Raw genomic sequence first — 22,491 nt, forward strand, 5'->3', positions numbered from 1 at the left:
TCAGAGGCTCAGTTGACTGCTAAAGCTTCCCTGTAGGCTACTCTCAGTGACACTGACATGGCTTCACAGTCCTTAGCCACCATTTTAGTACCATCTGCAACAGGTCTACAAAGCCCCCAGAAGAGGATTACCATCCTCTACAACCACCCAGCCTGCACCTTTCTAAGTGATTATTTTGACAATATGGTCAAGGGCCTCAAACAATCTTTTCCTCCAGACCCACCAACTGCACCATTCTGCCCTCTATCCTCCTTCTGGAGATTGCCTATTCCATTCCCTACAAACCTGGGAGCTTATCACCACAGACAACTGGATTCTAGGGGTGGTCACTATAGGATACTCCATTCATTGCCGTTCTGTCCCACCCACCCTCCCTTTCTTTCTTCCTCTTCAGGGATCTCTCTCACAAGGATCTTCTAATGCAAGAAGTCCAATCTCTCCCGCACTTAGGGACAATCAAGCCAATTCATTCTCAATTTGTTGGAAAGGGGTTCTATTCCAAATATTTCCTGGTTCTCAAAAGAGGTGAAGGTTGGAGGCTGATATTAGATCTCAGGAATTGGAACACCTACATCCTATTACAGTACTTCAGGATGGTGATGCTAGTTACCATAAACCCACCCACAGAAGCAGGGGGCTGTTTCGTTGCCCTCCACCTCCAAGATGACGCATGAAAATAGGCTATTCATCCCTTCCTCAAGCATTCTTTGCTTTTTGCAATAGGCTCAGAACATTACCAATACAGTGTCCTTCCCTTAGGATATCTATGGCCCTAAGGTCTTTATGAAGGTCCTCTCAGCAATAGCGTCTCACCTGTGCTAGTAGGGCATCACATTTTTTCCATATCTGGACGACTGGCTCCTTAGAAGCCGCTCCACCCAAGAGGCCCAGTCAGCGACATCCAAGGCCGTAGCCCTATTTCAGTTTCTGGGTCTCTCCATCAATCTAAAAGAAGCCTACGTTAATACTGTCCAGCAGATAGGGAGTCTAGTGCAGCCCTGATGAAGTCTAACCACCAGGGTTTACCAGCCCGAGGACAGATTTTCCACTACATCCACCCTGAGCTCTGCTCTACCGCACAACCCCCAAACAACTACAAAGGCCTGTCTACAATCCTAGGTCACATGTCGGCCTCCATGTTCATTATTCCACATGCAAGACTGCATCTCAGATGCCTTCAGCCCTGGCTAAGGCCTACATACACCTCAGACAGACACAATCTTTCCAAATGAATCACTGTGCCACAGGTACTAGACTCTCAGGCAGTGGAAACACCCCCTAAATGGGAATTCTATTTCCACATCTACCACTTTTGAAAATTCTCAGCACAAACACTTCTCTCTTGGGTTGGGGTGGGGGCACATGAACGGGGTGCCAAAGCACAGGGCAAATGATCCCCATAAGAGATATCGTTCCACATCAACATCCTGGACCTAAGAGCAGTCTGCTATGCATATTAGCACTTCCTTCATGATACTGCAGGCCCTTCTATCGGGGTAATGTTGAGGACAACAGGACAGCTATGTATTGCGTAAACCAACGAAGGAGAGCAAGATCATAGAATATCAGAGTTGGAAGGGACCTCAGGAGGTCATCTAGTCCAACCCCCTGCTCAAAGCAGGACCAATCCCCAACTAAATCATCCCAGCCAGGGCGTTGTCAAGCTGGGCCTTAAAAACCAATGAAGAAGGGGATTCCACCATCTCCCTAGGTAAACCATTCCAGTGCTTCACCACCCTCCTAATGAAAAAGTTTTTCCTAATATCCAACCTAAACCTCCCGCACTGCAACTTGAGACCATTACTCCTTGTTCTGTCATCTGCCACCACTGAGAACAGTCTAGTTCCATCCTCTTTGGAACCCCCTTTCAGGTAGTTGAAAGCAGCTATCAAATCCCCCCTCATTCTTTTCTTCTGCAGACTAAATAATCCCAGTTCCCTCAGCCTCTCCTCATAAGTCATGTGCTCCAGCCCCCTAATCAGTTTTGTTGCCCTCCGCTGGACACTGGCCAATTTTTCCACACCCTTGTTGTAGTGTGGGGCCCAAAACTGGACACAGTACTCCAGATAAGTCCTCATCAATGCCAAATAGAGGGGAATGATCACATCCCTCGATCTGCTGGCAATGCTCCTACTTATACAGCCCAAAATGCCGTTAGCCTTCTTGGCAACGAGGGCACACTGTTGACTCATATCCAGCTTCTCATCCACAGTAACCCCTAGGTCCTTTTCTGCAGAACTGCTGCCTAGCCACTCGGTCCCTAGTCTGTAACAGTGCATGGATTCTTCCGTCCTAAGTGCAGGACTCTGCACTTGGCCTTGTTGAACCTCATCAGATTTCTTTTGGTCCAATCCTCTAATTTGTCTAGGTCCCTCTGTATCCTATCCCTACCCTCCAGCGTATCTACCACTCCTCCCACTTTAGGGTCATCTGCAAACTTGCTGAGGATGCAATCCACGCCATCCTGCAGATTATTAATGAAGATACTGAACAAAACTGGCCCCAGGACTGACTCTTGGGGCACTCCGCTTGATATTGGCTGCCAACTAGAGATGGAGCCATTGATCACTACCCGTTGAACCCGACGATCTAGCCAGCTTTCTATCCACCTTATAGTCCATTTATTCAGCCCATACTTCTTTAACTTGCTGACAAGAATACTGTGGGAGACTGCATCAAAAGCTTTACTAAAGTCAAGGAATAACAATCCACTGCTTTCCCCTCATCCACAGAGCCAGTTATCTCATCATAGAAGGCAATTAGGTTAGTCAGGCATGACTTGCCCTTGGTGAATCCATGCTGACTGTTCCTGATCACTTTTCTCCCCTCAAAGTGCTTCAAAATTGCTTCCTTGAAGACCTGCTCCATGATTTTTCCAGGGACTGAGGTGAGGCTGACTGGTCTGTAATTCCCCGGATCCTCCTCCTTTCCTTTTTTTAAAGATGGGCACTACATTAGCCTTTTTCCAATCATCTGGGACCTCCCCCGATCGCCATGAGTTTTCAAAGTTCCCCAATTCTTATTTGCAGAACCACCAAGGCTGTGGAACTGGTGTCTCTTCCATCACTTAGAAAGCTCTGCAGTTTATCTACTGGGCCTTTAGAACACAGTTGCAGACTCAATGAGCAGGAGCTCCCATCAGGACCACAAGTGGGAGCTCAACAGCTCCTACTTCCACAGAATCTGTCACACCTAAGGCCTCCCAAATGTAAACTTCTTTGCAACCTCAAATGTGAAATGTTGCCTTTTCTGATCCAAGGAAGGATGCAGCCATAGCTAAATGGGAGATGCCCTGCTGGTACCTTGGTCCTGCATCCTGCTCTATGCCCATACACCTATACCTTCAATCCTGAGGACCTCAATCAAACTGAAGCAAGAAAGGGCAAAGGCTATCTTGATTGCACCTTCATGGCTGAAATGAGTGTGGAACTCGGATCTGCTTCATCTCTCTATGGTGATGCCTCTCTGCCTTCCCTTTGGAGGGACTGGGGGGCAGAGAATCTCCTGTCACAGAATTCCAGCACCCAGAACCATCCCAACCTCTCATCTCTGAACCTGAAAGTATGGCTCCTCAGTGGTTCTTGGGCATAGAGTTGAACCGCTCAGCTAATATTCTGCCAGTCCTCTTGTGTAGCAGGAAACCTACTACTTATAGACTCATAGACTCATAGACTTTAAGGTCAGAAGGGACCATTATGATCATCTAGTCTGACCTCCTGCATGATACTACTTGAAAGACTTATCTGCAAAAGTGAAAACACTTTCATTCCTGGTGCTGTCACCACTCTTTGCAAGCCTCAGAAGTGTCACTCTCAGTGATCCTATATTACCTGTTGGACCTAAAGGCACAAGGTCTGTCAATGAATTCAGTCAGAGTACACCTGGCCACCATTACAGCCTTCCACTCACCTATCAAAGGGGTTTCAGTATTTGCCAGTCTAACCATGGCAATATTCCTTATGGGTTTATAAAATGTATTCCCTCTTATCCCAAACTCTGCACCTCTACGGGACCTCAAACTGGTCCTCAACGCCTTGAGGAATGGCCCCATTTGTGCCAATGGCTACCTGCTCACTCTCTGATCTCTCCCTCAAGACTTCATTCCTGATAGCCATCAACTTGGCCAAAAGAATGGGCGATTTAAGGGTACTCATGGCAGACCTACCATACACCTTCTTCTACTGTGACCAGGGCATGCAGCGCCCCCATCCTCGATTCCTTCCTAAAGTCTGGGTGAAATTTCGTATCAACCAAGAGATCCATTTACCAGTATTTTATCCTAAGCCCCATTCCTCAAGGGAGGAAGATATTCTCCACAAATTAGATGGTGAGCGCCCTCACCATCTACCTTGACAGCACTAAGACCTTTAGGACTTCTCCCAGACTTTTTGTATCCTTTGCCAAAAGATGAATGGATGGCCAATTTCCACTCAAACTGACATTACCCAGGGTACAATCTGGACTGATGAATAGCTGCGTCCCCTCAGTTCTCCAACCCGGGATGCCTTTTACACTGTTTTGCTGTGAGAGCTACCATTCCTGGTCTGTGCGCACACAGCCCCCAGCATGTAAGTTACTCCCAGTTATATTGTGTGAGTGCTATTGCCAGCCACTAATGAACTACACTGCAGAGCAACACAAGCAAATTCCCAGTCCCAGACTTTCCCCAGAAATGTGCATCCTGTACTGCCCAGCCCTCTCCTGGACAATACAAGTTCATATAAAATCTGTCATTTTATTAATAGAAAATGATACGCACAAATCCTGTTATACCTGATAAAGTTTCCCAAACACTTCAATCCAGACACACTGGTTTAGATATAACAATAAAACACGTTTATTAACAACGGAAGGATAGATTTTAAGTGATTACAAGTAATGAGGCATAAAATCAGAATTGGTTACAAGAAAATAAAAGCAAAACACAACTAATGCCCAACTTGACAAGCTAAGTGAATTAAAAGCAAAGTCTCTCTCACCATATGTTCCAACAGTCTTACTGGCTGAATTTCTTTCAGACAGGATCCCTCCCCAGTCCAAAGCTGTTTCCTTTGTTCTTCAGGTACTGTGGATGCCATGGATAGAGAGAAAGGGAGGAATAATTTGGGGCATCTCCTTTTATAGTTCTTTCTCTTCTTCGAGAATCACCACCAGCAGAGGTTCAGGAGAGAGCATGTCTGTGTGGATGGGAACCCCAAGCTGTTTCTTTGTCAAGATGTAGATTTTCACCCACATCTTCTTTCCCGCCAAAGAACGGCCATTTAACCAGTTGATGGTCCATTTGATTTTGCTGACACCTGGCTGAGGCGTTGGTTAGCATTTTTTCCACTGGGGAACTGGTTTGTAGCTGCTCCCCACAGACTTGGAACATGTATTAGTAATACCATACAGAGGAATCCTATAACTTTAACGTGCAATGTTGTTCCACATTTAACCAGGACAATAATGATCAGAAAATTATGAGTTTTTCAAATGATACCTCATAAGGCATACTTTGTACAAAATTTATCATAGTCCTGTAAAAGGGGTGCATATAGGGGTACAGACTGTCACAGTGGGTATCACATGGTATCTGAACTTATTATGAAACTGGTAGGATACATCACCCTCAAATTGACAGCCCACTCCACTAGGGCTCAGTCCTTCTCTATAGCCCTCCTTTAGGATGCTGCCATAGCAGAAATCTGCAGGGCTGCCTCCTGGTCCTCGGTTCACACGTTTGCCAAACATTATACGATCATACCTGCATCCAGAGGTGACACTATCTTTGGTGATGCAGTCCTCTGAACTGTCTTGAATTCGCCTCCTTGGCACCTGCCTCCACATTGACATACTGCGTGGGAGGCTCCTTTGGTGAAGCACCCATAGGGACATACACTCCAGGAGAGGTTACTTACCTGTACAGTAACTTGAGTTCCTCAAGTTGTTTCGTCCCTCTGGGTGCTCTACCTTTCTGTCCTCCTTCCCATCTGCTGTGGAGTCTTCCAGCCACCATAGCTGAGAAGGAACTGGACAGGCCATGGGTCCAAGCCTCCCCATATGACTTCGCCTGGGAGCATAAGGCAATCCACTGTGGACACTGCTATTTACAATCTCCAATGGAAGGTGCACAGGTCCACACACATCCTATGGTGGAGCACTACCAGGACAAAACACCTTGAACTCAAGATACGGTATAGGTAAGTAACCTCTCCAGCTGCTGAGTTTCATTAAAGAACAGAAGGAAGTCTTAGGAATTCTGCAGGACAGCAACAAAGACTCCTTCCCTTTAGAACTCAGGAACCTGATTCTATAGCAAATGACATTATGTACTCGGCATTTTTTAGGCAATTGCTAGAAGCTTAGCTCTACTGAAAAATTTATCCATATAGGAATAAAGGAAAGTCACTGTCTTTATAATTCTGCCTCTCTGATGTTATCTTGCAGGATTCTCACATTTAGTCTTAGTCCCCTAGTGTGAGGCAAACAGAACTCTACCAACTCTGAAAGATTTTTGTGAGCATAAAAGGGCCACCATCCCCTCTTTATAAGGGCAATCATTCTCTGCTTATGGTAATACAACACAAAGCTTAAACACCACCCTTGAAACTTTCCAGATAATTCCTGATTTAGCAGGAAATGAAGGCTCCTGTGATATACTAAGGATTGAATCAGAAGGAAAACCAGAAATAAGAAAGAGGTAGCAAGCTACAGAAGGAACCCTTTCACTGACCAGGTAACAGAATTGACTGGCAGGCTTCAAAAATTGCTAGAGTCAAGCTCTGTGGTCGCTACCACAGCTCTTCAAAGTTTTATTGCTCTGAGTGTAGAGTTCTATCTGTCTCACCGCAGGGAGCTGAGACAAAGCAGTCAGAATCCTGCAATAATGGTATCTTTAGGGATTTATATTCACTCTGTTTTTAGCTTTCAGGGCTCATTTATTTACGCAAATTCTAAACTTTCATTTTTTTTAAAAAAGTGTCTACTTTTTCAGTTACCAATATTTAGTAAGCATTATGTAAATACTGTCCTGTCAACATGAAAAATATGAAAGCAATTTCTTCAAAAAAAAAAATTTAAGTTTTCCCACATTACTTAGAAAACACTTAAAAAAGCAGGAAACAATTTTTTAAAAGAGAACTGTAGTCATGCTAACCAAAAGGTACTTACATCTGTGAAATCACTTTGCTTTTATGTTGCATTCCTTTACCCCAACATTTATTGGTATTTAAGTGCATTTAGACTATAAGCTCTTTAGAGCACGGACAGTCTCTACTAGGAAAATGACCCATTTCTGATAATGCTCATCAGTAACTGGTTCTCCTCAAAAGGTGTTAAGATTATTTGGCTTCTAGTAAAGTTGAAACAAAATCATTTTCAGCATCCTTACAGAAAGAATGAGATGCAGTGTTCCATCAGGACTTTAACATGCTCATAATTGTTACGTAAACAGTTTTGACCTGTCTTTAGTAGCAGCGGATTAGAGCACAGCTTTAAAAAAATCTGAATTACTTTTGAAATTCTGCATCCACACCCCTGCAAACAGTACATGTGTTAAATTTGTATGTCTAATGTCAAGCTACTGACTAAGGCCCCAATCCTTTAACTGGCATAAGTGTTTGCCAGAGTGGATCCCTTTGCAAGATCTAGCTGTAAAAAAACCAAATTACTACTATGCTTAGCATAATTCTACAATAATTTTCACAAATCAAGTAATGTTCAATAATCCAATCACTGTATAGTTTTCTGAACAGCAAAAGTGTAAATATTCCCAAACTAGTTTTCACTGAGTTTCTGGAAAAAAGTGTTCACATTTAATCATAATAAGCCTTGATCATGGTAATAGTTAAGCAAGTGTTGAGGGGAATGGAAAGAAAGAAAGAAAAGAAAAAGAGTACTTTATGACAAGATTGTATGTCATCAACCAGAAGTTATGGGCTTGATGCAAGAATGACTGAGTGAAATTAACTGGTCTGAATTAGGCAGATAGTCAAATAAATCATCACAATGGTCCCTTCTGATCTTAAAAAACATTAAACAAATGTAGACCACAAGGTCAAGCCTCTAAAGTACATTAAAGGGAATAGTGCCTGGTGTCTCAGATGTTGACATTTCACCTTGAGAACAATGAACATACTTAAAGTTTTGCACACATGCCTAGTGTTATTAAACATAATGAAAACACCGACGGTGATGTTTTCCCCCCCAATAAAACTACTAGACAGCAGCATATTGAAGCCCAAACTACAAAATGACCATTTCAGGAAAGAGGCCTGGCTTCCTTATATTCCTTCAAAACAGCTGCTGATGGATTAAAGCACAATTAACATCAGTGATCAGGCCACATTCTCCAAAGAGACTCAAAATTTTGCAATAACTTCAGCAAGAAATACACAAACAGATCACAGTCTTCGTTTGATTGCTGAGAAGGTGCTCATCTGTGTTACATACAAGGTATTAAGTAACAGGAACATGGAGTTAAGCACCTGTTTTGGCAGCTTTCAAATGATAAAATACTGGCAATTTGGTTATCAGATGCCAGAGCAGGCTATTTACATAGCTCCTCCCCTTGCTTTTGGAAAGTGATTCACTAAGAATGGCCCTCCGCAGTGAAAGGAGGGGAGAGAAAACTGGGTTTTGGAAACATCTGCAGGATAAGCATACAAGTATGCATTGTTTTTTGTAGCCACACCACAATCATTTTTCTTTAAAAAAGAACCCAACTCCACTGTTGAATAGAGCCAAAAGTCACAGTTACTTGGAATAAACCTTGAAGCTTTTCATCAGTACTTACATTTTGTCGGTCTCCAGTTAAATGGGCGAACTCCACCATTTCATTTCCAAACTGACTGAATATTTGCACAAACTCTTGAAAACTACTCACTTTCTCTAGCTGTTCCATTGTTGCAAGAACCTGTAATATGTTGAAGAAAATAGTTATGATGGCTATTTGTAACCCGTAAAACTGCAGTAGAGTAAGATAAAATTCCTAAAAGTGTAGAAAGTGTTGTGCAGAAGCTTCTAAAGCAGATTTTCGTACGTTTACATATTAAGCTACATTTTATCTATTAATGAATAGTAATTATTTACTTTCTTAATTTCATCTTTAACAAAGCATTGCAATAAAACTGCTCCTTTAGTAAATGGAGAAGAAGGAAATTTGATTAACAAATGCTATTAGTCGAGAGACAGAGCGCTTGGATTACACAGATAAATTGGGTCATGTAGGACCATTATTTCAAGAGGTGTTAGAAATGAAGGAAGAGGTGGTAAAAAGCTCTTTCCTTGTAGATGGAAAAATATTTTAATCATTCTGTTTCACTCAAAATATGAGACCCATTTGTTCTGAAAGCCAACAAGGATAAACATTTTATAGTCCCTTTCCTCTCAGAACAAAACCATTTCTCCCAGTATCTGAAGAAATAAGTTTTAGAAGATCCAGTTTACCTACTTTAAAAAAGTATTTTCAAAGTCCAAGCATCCTATTTCAGCCCCGTGGCTGCAGGCTTCAGCCCTATGGGAGCATCGGGGCTTGTGGCTCTGAGCTTTAGCCCCGCAGGTCCTGGCTTTAGCTCCACAGGGGGTGCCTGGGCATGGGGCTCCAGGATTCAGCCAACAGCTCCAGGCTTTAGCTTCACAGGAAGCACTGGGGCTTGGGGCACCATTCACGGGGCCCTGCGACCCGCCTGAAGCAGCACACGACCCCCCACCCTTGTTGAGAACCAATGGTCTACACTTCAGGGCAGATTTTTAAAGAATCATAGAAATGTAGGGCTGGAAGGGACCTTGAGAAATCAAAGTCCAGCCCCTGCACTGAGGCAGGATCAAGTAACCCTAGCCCAGTGGTCCCCAAACTTTTTATACTCCCCCCCCAGAACCTGACGGGAACCCAGGTCAGGGCTGGGACCATAGGCACAGCAGGGCTGGGCAATACTCCCCCCTTCCCCTCCATACCCCCTGAACGTTCCTCTGCACCATCCTGGGGCAGGGGGCCCTGCACCCCACAATTCGGGGACCACTGCCTTAGACCATCCCTTACAGGTAGTTTTCCAACCTAGTCTTAAAAACCTCCAATGATGGGGATTCCAAAACCTCCCTAAGCTTATTACAGAGCTTAAGTACTTTCATTAGGAAGAACTTTCTACATATATCAAACCTATATCTCCCATGCTGCAGATTAAGCCCTATCTTCTTGTCCTACCTTTAGTGGACATGGAGAACAACTGACCACAGTCCTTTTTAAAACAGCCCTTAACATATTCAAAGACTTATCAGGTCCCTCCTCAGTCTTCTTTTATTAGGAGTATACATGCCCAGTTTTGTTTTGTTTTTTAACCTTTCCTCATAGGTCAGGGTTTCTGAACACCTTTTATCATTTTTGTTGATCTCCTCTGGACTCAGTGTTCCCTTTAATTTTTTCCATCCATTAGCAGAATGAATTTTGTTATGTGCAGCATCAATATCAAGGTAATGTGCAGATGTGCACCAGCAATAGACACAAAAAAACTATATTTTTTTAAGTTACCAATGGTACATGTGAAGGGGATCGTAAAGATTTCCTGGAATTTGACATTTAGGGCCAAATCCTCTGCTGGTGTACAGCCACCAGGATGTCACTGGAACTACTTTGATTTACAGTAGCTGAGGATTTGGCCCTTCAAGTGTATCATATTAGAACAGCTTCCTTATCACTATTGCAAATGCATAGACTGAAGTCTTATGCACATAACAGGCTTTTCTGAAGGGCAGAAAACAATAAAATTCTATAATGTGCAACCCATATTTCAGGTTGCAGTTCCCTTTGCTCAGAATTTAATTTAGTGGCTGGCCGTGCACAGCTGAACCTAAACTGATTCCTCACCCAAAGGAAATGAAAACTCTATGGTGTCTGGAAGGTATTTTTTCTTTGGCTAAAGGTAGTTAATTTGTGGTATTTCAGTTTTGTATAAATCTTGGTTTAGGATGTGGCTCAGACTCAATAAGGTATACATTTTTGGCAGATAAAATACTGCTTATCCCCTTAAATCACGTGTAAACAGAGGCACCGCAGAACAAAGAACAGAAACATTTAATTGCTGTAATTCAGGATCTCCCTTAGGGAAAAAAAGAGATTTCATGTAAATTACCCAATTCCAATCTTCATGGTTCCTGTCTGACCTATAAAACAGGTTATTAGATTACTGTAGGCGCCGCTCAGATGAAAGAAAGCACAGAGGAGGTGTGTGAGTGTGTGTGTTTAACTTAACTGAAACAATATATATGTGTTCTGTAATCCACAACTGAACACCCTAAAGTCTGTCAGTCGCAAAATTGCGTGGTAGAAATATTTAACAAACACCACACGTGCAATGCACATTATTGATATATTCCTACGTCGGTGCTGCCAGATCTGAAATGTGTAACCTCTGGAGGCCTGGCTGCCTATACAAAGGAATAGTGCTACTCAGGATAATTTATTGGGGAACTACAGAAAAGTGAAAGCGAGAAAAATGCCTGCCTGAGCTGGCTGGGGTTTATGTGGTGACAGGTTGGCATGTGTGTGTTTAGAAGGAAACTTGGACATCTCTCAGAGGTGAAGCACTCTCCATCTGGAGAAAGTGCCCGGGAGATTTGATAGCTCAAGTGACCAGGAATGGACCGTTTGTCTGTAATAAGGGAACCCAGCAGGGTCCTGGACACAGGATTAGGAGAGCCCAGCAGAGGGGGGTCCTGTACGATTTATCTTACATCTGTTATTGTGATATCCAGAGAGATCGGGTGTCAAGGAGGATGCTGCAGGGCAGAGGCAAAGCAGAGATTGTGTGTGTGCGTCTCTGCTGCAGGTGTTAGCACTTTCTGAGAGCGAGCTTGGTGGAGCTGTGTGTGGGTGAGCTCCTGTATGGGTGCAGTCAGGAGCCTTAGAGGGCAGAAAGGACTCTGTAGGGGAGAGGCCTCTCTCGTCCCCACCGCAGCCCTGGAGCTGGGAGACAGGTGTCTCTCCTCACCACAGCCCCAAGGCTTGGGCAAGGTGTCACCCCACCATAGACCTGCATGCCTCATGCTCCCCCATCACCATCCCCCACCTCACCCACTGCCCCCCACCTCACCCTACGCTCCACTGTGGCTACACCTGTGCGGCTGTAGTAATCAGGTGCGTGGACCTTGATGGTCTCCTGGGCGGCCACACAGGCGCACACCTTAAAGGGAACAGTTTGGACTTTCTTGGACTTGTCCACATGCTAAGCAGCAGTTCTGCAGAAAAGGACCTGGGGATTACAGTGGACAAGAAGCTGGATACGAGTCAACAGTGTGCCCTTGTTGCCAAGAAGGTCAACGGCATATTGGGCTGTATTAGTAGGAGCATTGCCAGCAGATCGAGGGAAGTGATTATTCCCCTCTATTCGGCACTAGTGAGGCCACACCTGGAGTATTGCGTCCAGTTTTGGTCCCCCCACTATAGAAGGGATGTGGACAAATTGGAGAGAGTCAAGTAGCGGGCAATGAAAATGATTAGGGGGCTGGGGCACATCACTTATGAGGAGAGGCTAAGGGAATTGGGGTTAATTAATCTGCAAAAGAGAAGAGTGAGGGGGGATTTGATAGCAGCCTTCACCTACCTGAAGGAGGGTTCCAGAGGATGGAGCTAGACTGTTCTCAGTGATGGCAGATGACAGAACAAGGAGCAATGGTCTCAAGTTGCAGTGGGGGAGAGGTCTAGGTTGGATATTAGGAAACATTATTTCACTAGGAGGATGGTGAAGCACTGGAATAGTTTACCTAGGGAGGTGGTGGAATCTCCATCCTTAGAGGTTTCTAAGCCCTGGCTAGGATGATTTAGCTGGTGTTGGTCCTGCTTTGAAAAGGAGATTGGACTAAACGACCTCCTGAGGTCTCTTCCAACCCTAATGTTCTATGATTCTATTCTATGATCTTTCCTAAAGTGTTGTACCGAGAACTAGATACAGTACTTCAGCTGAAGCTTCACCAATGCCGAGTAGAGCAGAACAATTATCTCCCACCTCTCACATACAAAACTCCTGTTAATACATCCCAGAGTGACATTAGCCTTTTTGCAGCTGCATCACATTGATGACTCATACTCATGATTCACTATAAGCCCTTGATTTTTTTTCAGCTGTACTATTGTCTAGCCAGTTATTCCCTATTTTGTAGCTGAGCATTTGAAGTACTTTGCTCTTGTCTTTACTGAATTTAATCTTGTTGAATTCAGACCAATTCTCCAACTTGTCAAGGTCATTTGGAATTTTAATCCTGCCCTCTAAAGTGCTTATAATCCCCTTCCCATCTTAGTGTTATCTGCCAATTTAATACTTCTTTCCATTAATGAAAACATTGACCAGTACCAGACCCAAGACTGGCCCCAATGGGACTTCACTAGATATGCCCTTCCAGTTTGAAAGCAAACCATTGGTAACTACAGTTTTATGGTCTTTCAAGCAGTTGTGCATCTACCTTATAGTAATTTCACTTAGACCATATTTCTCCAGTTTGCTTATGACAAGGTCATGTAAGATTGTGTCAAAAGCTTTACTGAAAATCAAGATATATCCAGTGTACTACTTCCCTCCTATCCACTAGGCCAGAAACCCTGCCAAAGGAGGTTGTTTTGACATAATTTGTTCTTAAAAAATCCATGTTGAATAGTCCTTATAACCCTATTATCCTCTAGATGCTTACAAATTGTTTTTTTAATAATGTGTTCCAGTATCTCTCCAGGTATCAAACTTAGGCTGACTGGTCTATAATGCCCCATGTCCTCTTTCTTCCCCTTTTTAAAGATTGGTACTATGTTTGCTCTTCTCCAGACCTCTGGGCCTCCCCAGTCCTCCATGAGTTTTCAAACATAACTGCTAACAGTACTGATACTCCTTCAGCTATTTCCTTAAGGACTCTAGGATGAATTTCATCAGGCCCTACCAATTTGAATATATCTAACTTTGCTAAATATCCTTTAGATATCCGTTCTTTCCCTATTTTGGGTTGTGTTCCTTTGCCCTTGATTTGTTAGTAATTATGCTGAGTATCTGGTCACCATTAATGTTTTTAGTGAAGACTTCAGTAAAATAGGCATTAAACACCTCAGCTTCTAGATGTCATCAATTTTTAGCTCTTCTTCCCCATTAAGGGGAAGACCTACACTTTCCTTCATCTTTCTCTTGCTCCTAATGTATTAACCCTCTTCTGTTTCCTTGTATGTCTCTTGCTTGGTGTAATTCATTTTGTGCTGTAGTCTTTCTGATTTTATCCCTACATGCTTGTGCTATTCTTTTGTAATCCTCCTAAGCAATTCATCCAAATTTCTACTTTTTGTAAAATTGCTTTTTGATTTCCAGGTCATTAAAGAGCACCTCATGGAGCCATAGTGGCATCTTACTATTTTTCCTATACATCAGGAGAGTTTGCAGTTTTGCTTTTAATATAGTCTCCTTGAAAAACTGTCAGCTCTCCTGAACAACTTTTTCCCTTAGATTTTCTTCCCACCAGTTCTCTGAGTTTGCTGCACTCTGCTTTTTTGAGGTCCATTATCCTTATTCTGCTGCTCTAACTCCTTCCTTTCCTTAGAATCATGAAAGCTATCATTTCATTATCACTTTCAACCGAATTGCCTTCCACCTTCACAGTTGCCACCAATTCCACCCTGTTGCTCAGAATTAAGTCTAAAATGGTGTCCCTCTGGTTACTTCCTGACATTCTGAAACAAAAATGTTGTCCCCAATACATTCCAAGAACTTACTGGAAATACTGTGTTTTGCCATATTACTTTTCCAACAGACCTCTGGGCAGTTGAAGTCCCCCATTACAACCAGGTCTTGTGTTTTCAATATTTGTGTTATTTGTTCTAGATATGCTTCATCCACCTCCCCTTCCCAATTTGGTGGTCTACAATAGACCACTGCCATGTTGTAGTCATATTGGGCCCAGGATATGAGACACACAGGGTAGATGAGGTAATACTTTTTATTGCATCATCTTCTCTTGATTGAAGGGACATGCTTTCAGGCTTCACAGAGCTCTTTCTGAAGTCTGAAAAAAAAGTAACCAGAGTGTCATAGTGAAATACAAGATGGGACAGATTGTTAAGCATAAGGGGTTCACACATGTAGAAGATGACCACGTCAAATAAAATGAGCAATTAAGAATTAGAAGGCAGTAGGGTGTGTTACAAATTGTTATGAGCCTTAAAAATCAGTGTTTCTATTCAGTCCATTAATTTTAGTTTCCAGCAGAGTTATGAATTTAAGCACCCAGGCTCATCTTTTGAAGGTGTTGTGCAGGTTTCCTTTGAGGATGAGGAGTGAGAGGTCATATATGGAGTGATCAGTTTGTGAAAAATGTTCGCCCATTGGTGATAGAATTTGGGGTTATTTTTCCTGAGAGTGTTCATTCAAGAGCATAGTGATTGTCTGGTTTCATCCACATAGTTGTTCTTGGGGCATCTGATGCACTGGATAAGTTACACCGCTATCAAAAAAATGCCATTCAACACAATCAAAAAGTAGAACCAACTACAACAACTCAACAGCCAACAGACCACCACCTCCAGGACAAACCATGACACCAGGACCAACTACATGGATATGATACCCCAACATCATCAACCTAACATGACTACCCCAACCAGACTGAAATACAGAGTTCAGACTCTTCAAGGGACTGAAGACTTCAAGAGACTTCTGCCCCAGCACAAAACCTGATACCATACTAACGAGCTGACTCCACTGCAAGGAATTCTTTCACAACAAGACAACACCACCTACAACTACCACATACCCAAACATAGTCATAAGAAAAAACAATCATTGACTGGACACATGCCAGCAGACAGAAACACATTGCTTGGGGGGGGGAGGGGGGGGAAATCAATTGTAAAACCCTCAACAAACATTACATCCACCACAATCTCTCCAACACCAAGAGGACAGCTACACAAGTCCCTGAAATCCAGTCCCATATAGTGATAAGAACAGATGACAAACAGGACACCATCATAGTCCTTAATCGTGAAGTCTACATTAACGAGGCTAACAGACAACTCTCCAACACCACCAAGTACAAAGAACTCAGATGACCCCACACCACTATTTAGACAGGAATTTAAAGATACCATCGAATCTTCCCCAAACAACTTCAAGAAAAACTTTACACCTCATCCCCCATGAACCTTCTACAGGATTCCCAAGGTATATAAACAAGGGAAGACCCAGGGAGATCCATCATATCTGGCCACAGCACTCTTACAAAGGAATATCAGGACCCAGAAGCCATCCTCAAACCACCCACCACACAAAGGGGCAGTTTCCACCAAGACACTAGCAACTTCCTTCCGAAACTCTGCAATGCTAACAACCTCCCCCAGAACACCATCCTTGCCAAAATGGAGATATACACCAAACATCCCAAACCATGAAAACAGCCATGGGTACTAGCATAGCTCCCCAATATGCGAGCCTCTTCATGGGCCACCTCAAAGGAGAATTTCTAGAAAAATGCACCCCAAAGCCAACGATGTACCTGAGATAAACTGTTGATATTTTCATCCTCTGGAAAGATAACCTAACCTTCCTCACATTTTCACCACAACTTTCACAACCTCCACCCACATCCACCAAACTCTTTCAAGAACACTCACACCAGAATCAACTTCCTGAACACCACAATCAGCTTCTACAATGGAACCCTATGGACAACCATATACAAAAACCCCATGAATAACCACAGTTACCTCCACAGGTCCAGCAATCGCCCCAGATACACCAAGAAATCTGTTTATAGCCAGGCACTCACATACCACAGAACTTTGCTCTGAAGAGAAAGTCTGAGATACACACTTAAACCCGCCTTCACCAAACAAAGACACTCAATGAGGGAAGTAGATCACATTGTGGAATATGCCATCCAAATACTCCAGAAGAGCCAGCCTCAATAAGGCAGGGAACAGGGGGAAATCACTGACCACATACCTCTAGTTGTGACCTACCACCCCACACTAAAACACAAATGAGGTATTATTAGGGCCTTTCGTTTTCAGTTTTTATTTTATTTAATTTTTCCTGAGAATTTATCAGTTTATTACCACAGCAGCAAAAACAAGTGAAAATCAGTGCAAAAAAATTAATTTTTCTGGGTAAATATTGAGGTTTATTTTGGTGGATGGAAAGACACGGAAAAAGAGTATTCAGTAGATTAATGCTTTGAATTCCATTCATCAATGTGGTTTCTTGCAGAACTAAAACAATGCCATCTCTAATCCCCAAATAAAACTTTTCATTTGAATAAATAGTTTACTGTTATAGACTTAGAACTATTAGCCTATAAATATTTACATTTAATAATTGGGCCACACATTTGAAGCGCATAAACTCAACTTCATCCTTTTCTCCTGTTTTTGTAATTTTTAAAACTTTCAAATACTTCCTTGTGTTCTGAAACTTATTCTCATACAGATTTTCATTTTCTTCCCATTTTAGTGTGTTAAATCTTTAAACCATTTTTAACAGTTCAAAATGTGTATGTGGTGGGCATGATATTCATCAGTACATTCAAATGTGCACACACTTCAGAGCTTGCATGCGTGCCTGTTTGTTTATTGTGTGTATCTTCTAGATTAATACATAGCCTTACTTCAACAGGCAGCTTTGCATATACACACACAGACTAATGTATTATTATAATACATATATCTCATGCAATGTACTGTATTTTCCTAATAAAACAAGTTATTTTTTAATATATTTGAATGATATAAAAGTAGGGTGAAAAAAATCAGAAAAAAAATGAATACTTTTTGTAAAACCTGGGAATTTTTTGGTAAAAAACAGTTTGAAGTTAAACTAAGGGGCTTAGGTATCAAACAATTACAACCCACAGGAACCACAACCTGCAAAAAAAGTTTCCCAAACTCCCTCTTTTGACTGCCAAACAACCCCCCCAGCCTCATGACCCTCAACCGAAACAAGTTCCCCATCTACTAAGGCATCACAGCTCAAAGCAGTATCAGACTCTGGCACAAACAAGGATGCAAAACCTGCATCTGGAGTCATATCTCCACTGCTACAATGATCAATACTCCCCATTCCCAGCACACCCTCAAGAGCCATTGGTCATAGAATCATAGAATATCAAGGTTGGAAGGGACCTCAGGAGGTCATCTAGTCCAACCCCCTGCTCAAAGCAGGACCAACACCAACTAAATGGTCCTACACATGCCTGTAACAACATGTGGTATACTTCGTCCAATGCACTAAAGGCCCCAAACAACAACTATGTGGTTGAAGCCACACAATCACTACACACACAGACCACAGAAAAACAAGACAAGAACACCCTATCATCCATGGGCAAACACTTTTCACACTTGATCACTCCATAGCTGACCTCTCAGTCCTTGTCCTCAAAGGAAACCTGTACAACACCTTCAAAAGACAAGCCTGGGAGCTTAACTGCCCACTTTATTTGAAGTGGTGGTCTACAACATATGTGAACCCCTTATGCTTAACAATCTGACCCACCTTGTATTTAGCGGAGACATTCTGGTTACATTTTTTCAGACCTGAGGAAGAGCTTTGTGAAACTTGAAAGCTTTTATTGGACCAATTTCTATTGCTCCAATAAAAAAGATATCACCTCACCTACCTTGTGTCTCTCAAAATATTTATTTCAATCTAAAAAGCAGACATGGACTCGCTTATTAGCATTCCTCTCCATTCATCCAGCCAGCCTCAGCTTCTGGATCCTCCTCAGCTCTTTACTTCTGACCGGTTGAGAATGTGCTCTTTGCCTTGCTGCTGACAGTTGGTGGAAACATGTTTAAAAATGTCCTGTTGGATCTAACAGAAGAGAGATTTTCATTGGCCATTTTACAACAGCCATCCTTTGCACCCAACAGAAAATATAAAAGCCAATTTTTTTCCGTGCCAAAGTAAATGAACACTAACACACCACCTCATCTTTCTCCTCACAAAATAGCACCTCAAGTCTTGACACAATGCTCAAAGTCACCAAAATAACTTTAGACACTTGCCCAACAATAACCACTCTTCACACTGGGTAGGATACCTTGTGGCAATATTTAACTATTTTGTATTAGTTCCCCCCAACCCCAAGAAGTGCCACTAATAGATTAAACAAATGTAGCCATATTGACAGACAAGAGAATATAAAGCAAAGTATATAAGACAAGTTAATTGCAAATGTGACCTAAAGTCTCTTGATTCAGTATTTCCTGAAATAAAGAATCTAAATAGACTTTTTTTTTTTTTCTTACAAGTTTCACAGTTTCTTCTCTTAAAATATATATATAGTTAAACTAAGGAGGAAAAAAACATAGTTCTTTAATACTAAGTGTAATGCAAAGTATTACTTCATTTTGTACCAAATTCTCTCACATCTCCAGCACATATAGTTTCAGGAATAACAAGAGACACAAATACCTTGTTTCTGGAAGATAAAATTTGTTTAATAACTATTCTGTCTGCCAGCACCAGCACCTTTGTCACTGACGAAAGCAGCAATCTTGCAGCTTTTACTACTCCTGTTTTGTCTGTAAAAATTGTTATCCGGCCATCATATTCTGGATGATCCAAGTTAGCTACATCTGTAAGTTGTGCAATTGTCTCACCTAAAAAACCAAAAATAAATAAATAAATAACTGTTGTGCTTTTAAAACAGAAAAAAGCTGAGAACATAAAAAATGCCTAAATTAAAAGGGATAAGGGGCACCTGCCTTGCAGATATTGCTTGCTCCCTTTTGTCTTGTTTCCTATTACTAACTATAGATGATTCTGCCTCCTCACTTCAGCTCCCAGCTGCTTGATATTTGCTCCTTCTCTCCCTCAAACATGACCAAAATTTTTGTTTTGCCCTCAAGAGTTGTAGGTTTAATTTTGCTTTGGAAAAAAATGAAAGTTAGTATTGCTTTCCTACTTTTTTTCTTTTTAACAGCAAAAATTAAGTTCATGCAAGCACTGGAACAAAACAGAAGAACCCATAGCCCAACCAGCATTTATTCTGTCAAGTCCTGGCTAGTACTCTCACAAGCTAACTGATTTGTAGATTTCATTTTGTTTTAAAAATTCTCAAGTGTAAAAAATAAACAGCCCCCAACAGGAATTTTAAATATCCAGTAAAATAGTTTTGTATTTGTTGGGCTACTGGGGAAGCATTGTAATGACATTACTGTGTATAGGTTTTAGAAAGACGATGCAGAGTCATAGACAAAAAGGAAGAACAGAGAAAATAAATGATGAAAATTATGTTTTAAAAACTGAATAATGTAAAATTTCACAATTACAACACTGTCTATTTATTTACAGCAACTTTCTCCAAGAGCTAAGAGAATAAGGTTTGTTTTTATCACTGTAACACAACACCAGTGCTCCCATAATGTACAATAACCATACTATTATGAAATCTAAAGTGTCTATATCAGAGGTGGGCAAACTACAGCCCACGGGCCGCCCCTGAGCTCCTGGCCCAGGAGGCTCGCTCCCGGCCCCTCCCCTGCTGTTCCCCCTCCCCCACAGCCTCAGCTTGCTCCGCCACCAGCACAATGCTCTGGGTGGCGGGGCTGCGAGCTTCTGGGCCAGCACAGCTGCAGAGCCCGGCCTGACCCAGTGCTCCATATTGTGCGGTGGCGACGGCATGGCTGGCTCCAGCCGGGTGGCGCGGCTGTAGTGCCACCAGTGCTCCAAGCAGCGCAGTAAGGGGGTAGGGGGATTGGATAGAGGGCAGAGGAGTTCGGGGGGGCGGGCGGGCAGGGGTCGGGGCGGTCAGAGGGTGGGGGAACAGGGAGGGCAGGGGTTTCGGGGGGGCAGTCAGGAATGAGAGGAGGGGTTGGATGGGGCAGCAAGGGGCAGTCAGGGGCAGGGGTTCCGGAGGCAGTCAGGGGACAGGGAGAAGGGGTGGTTGGATGGGGCGGGGTCCCAGGAGGGCAGTCAGGAAGGGGGGGAGGGTTGGATGGGGCAGGAGTCCTGGGGGGAGAGGGGGGCGGATAGGGGGTGGGGGAGGGCCACAACCCCTGCCCCTAACCATACCTCCATACAATTTCCGAAACCTGATGCAGCCCTCAGGCCAAAAAGTTTGCCCGCCCCGGTCTATATCAGTAAAACAGAAGTTACCTAGAACATGTTTGGAAAAATTTGGATCAAGTTTTTACTAACCTTGAGAAAACAGCTTTAAATACCAATCAATCATTTACTACATTACTCACATGCTTTAAATGAGTAACTCCTGTGCTTTAAGAGCAAACGTAACAGCCCAATACCAAGCACAAAACATAAAGATGAAATACCTAATGCTGTCACACCCAATCTCAAAATCCACCATCTCTAGGTGACCATGTGTCCCATTTTGCCAGGACAGTCCCCTTTTTAAGCCCTGTCCCAGAGGTCCCAACTTTTTTGGCAAAACTGGGCATTTGTCCTGTTTGTTACGTTTGTTCTTGCCAACTGATCCTCCCTTGGAAAGGGCAAACAGGACAAATGCCCAGTTTTCAAACTGTGGGGCACAAAGGAACATTTAGGGCTGCGAGCGGCAATGTTCCAGGGGGAGGGGGGGAGAGAGAGTCTCCACATACCCCAGAAGCTGCACAGGCGCTGTGCTGGGAGTCCTGTGGGAGCCTGGCTGATGTGTCTCCTCTGCACCCTGCCCCTCCAATCATGGAGCAATTGGGTGGCACATGCTCACTCCACAGCCTAACCAGAGGCCAGTGCTGTTGGGGCCCTAATTCAAACTCTTCACCTTGTCTTGTGTATCACCCAGTTTTCGTGGAGATGGCAGAGACGGCCGGGCCATAGAGCCACAACTCATGGGCCCTGCCCTATCAAGAAACCCAGCTGGTAAGTGCCCTACCAGTTCCTACAGAAACTGCTTGTGTCAGGGCACCAAGCACAGCACAGCCCCTCCAGAACCCCCCCCCCCCCGCCCTGTGCTGCTGCCCCCAAGTGTTCCATGGAACCCCCCAGCCCCATGTCCTCCCGACCCCCTGTCCTTCGGGGCCAACCCCCTCTTCCCCCAGAGCCCCAACTGGCCTCTATCCCTCCCCAGTCCGCCTCCAGTTGCCTACTTCTGCCACATCATGGACTCCCTGCATCTCCCCAAGGTTGCTATCTGCAGTCTCCTTGGTCCCTTCTGCTACCTGGAGCCTCCTTCCTGCCCTTCTACTATCCCAGCCCCCAAAGGGGCATTGCATGGCTAGCTGGATCATAGTCCAATAGCTTCACCTCCTGGTTCCGAGCTCAAAAGTACTCTCATACTCACTGCTTTGTTGCCAGATCCCAGCCCACACCCATTCCTCTACCCTCCGCTTCCCTCCTGCTCCCATCTCTACTGCTTGGCTTAAATAACCTGACATCTTACCTTAAGTAAGAGAGAATTGTACATACTGTGTATACATGTGTAAATAATACTTTAGTACTTTCTAGAAAAAGGTATGGGTAGCCTTTTAAACTGAACATCGAAGCAAATAGTTATAAAAAAAAAAACCCATTACCTTTCATATTAAATTTTCACTCA

At 43.3% G+C, this 22,491-nt stretch overlaps 1 protein-coding gene across 3 annotated transcripts in view; it reads right to left on the bottom strand.

The window, feature by feature from the left end:
* CTNNAL1 (catenin alpha like 1) overlaps positions 1–22,491 on the bottom strand; it is a 140,961-nt gene that overhangs the window by 73,040 nt on the left and 45,430 nt on the right. For all 3 annotated transcript variants that reach the window (XM_034761454.1, XM_034761455.1, XM_034761453.1), the window contains exons 3-4: positions 19,410–19,597; positions 8,774–8,893 (exon numbers count right to left, since the gene is read on the bottom strand). In XM_034761454.1, the coding sequence (XP_034617345.1) occupies positions 8,774–8,893; positions 19,410–19,597 (308 nt within the window). The remainder of the gene's footprint in view (positions 1–8,773; positions 8,894–19,409; positions 19,598–22,491) is intronic.

Source organism: Trachemys scripta, chromosome 2 (genome assembly GCF_013100865.1).
Source record: "Trachemys scripta elegans isolate TJP31775 chromosome 2, CAS_Tse_1.0, whole genome shotgun sequence".
Lineage (NCBI taxonomy): Eukaryota > Metazoa > Chordata > Testudines > Emydidae > Trachemys > Trachemys scripta.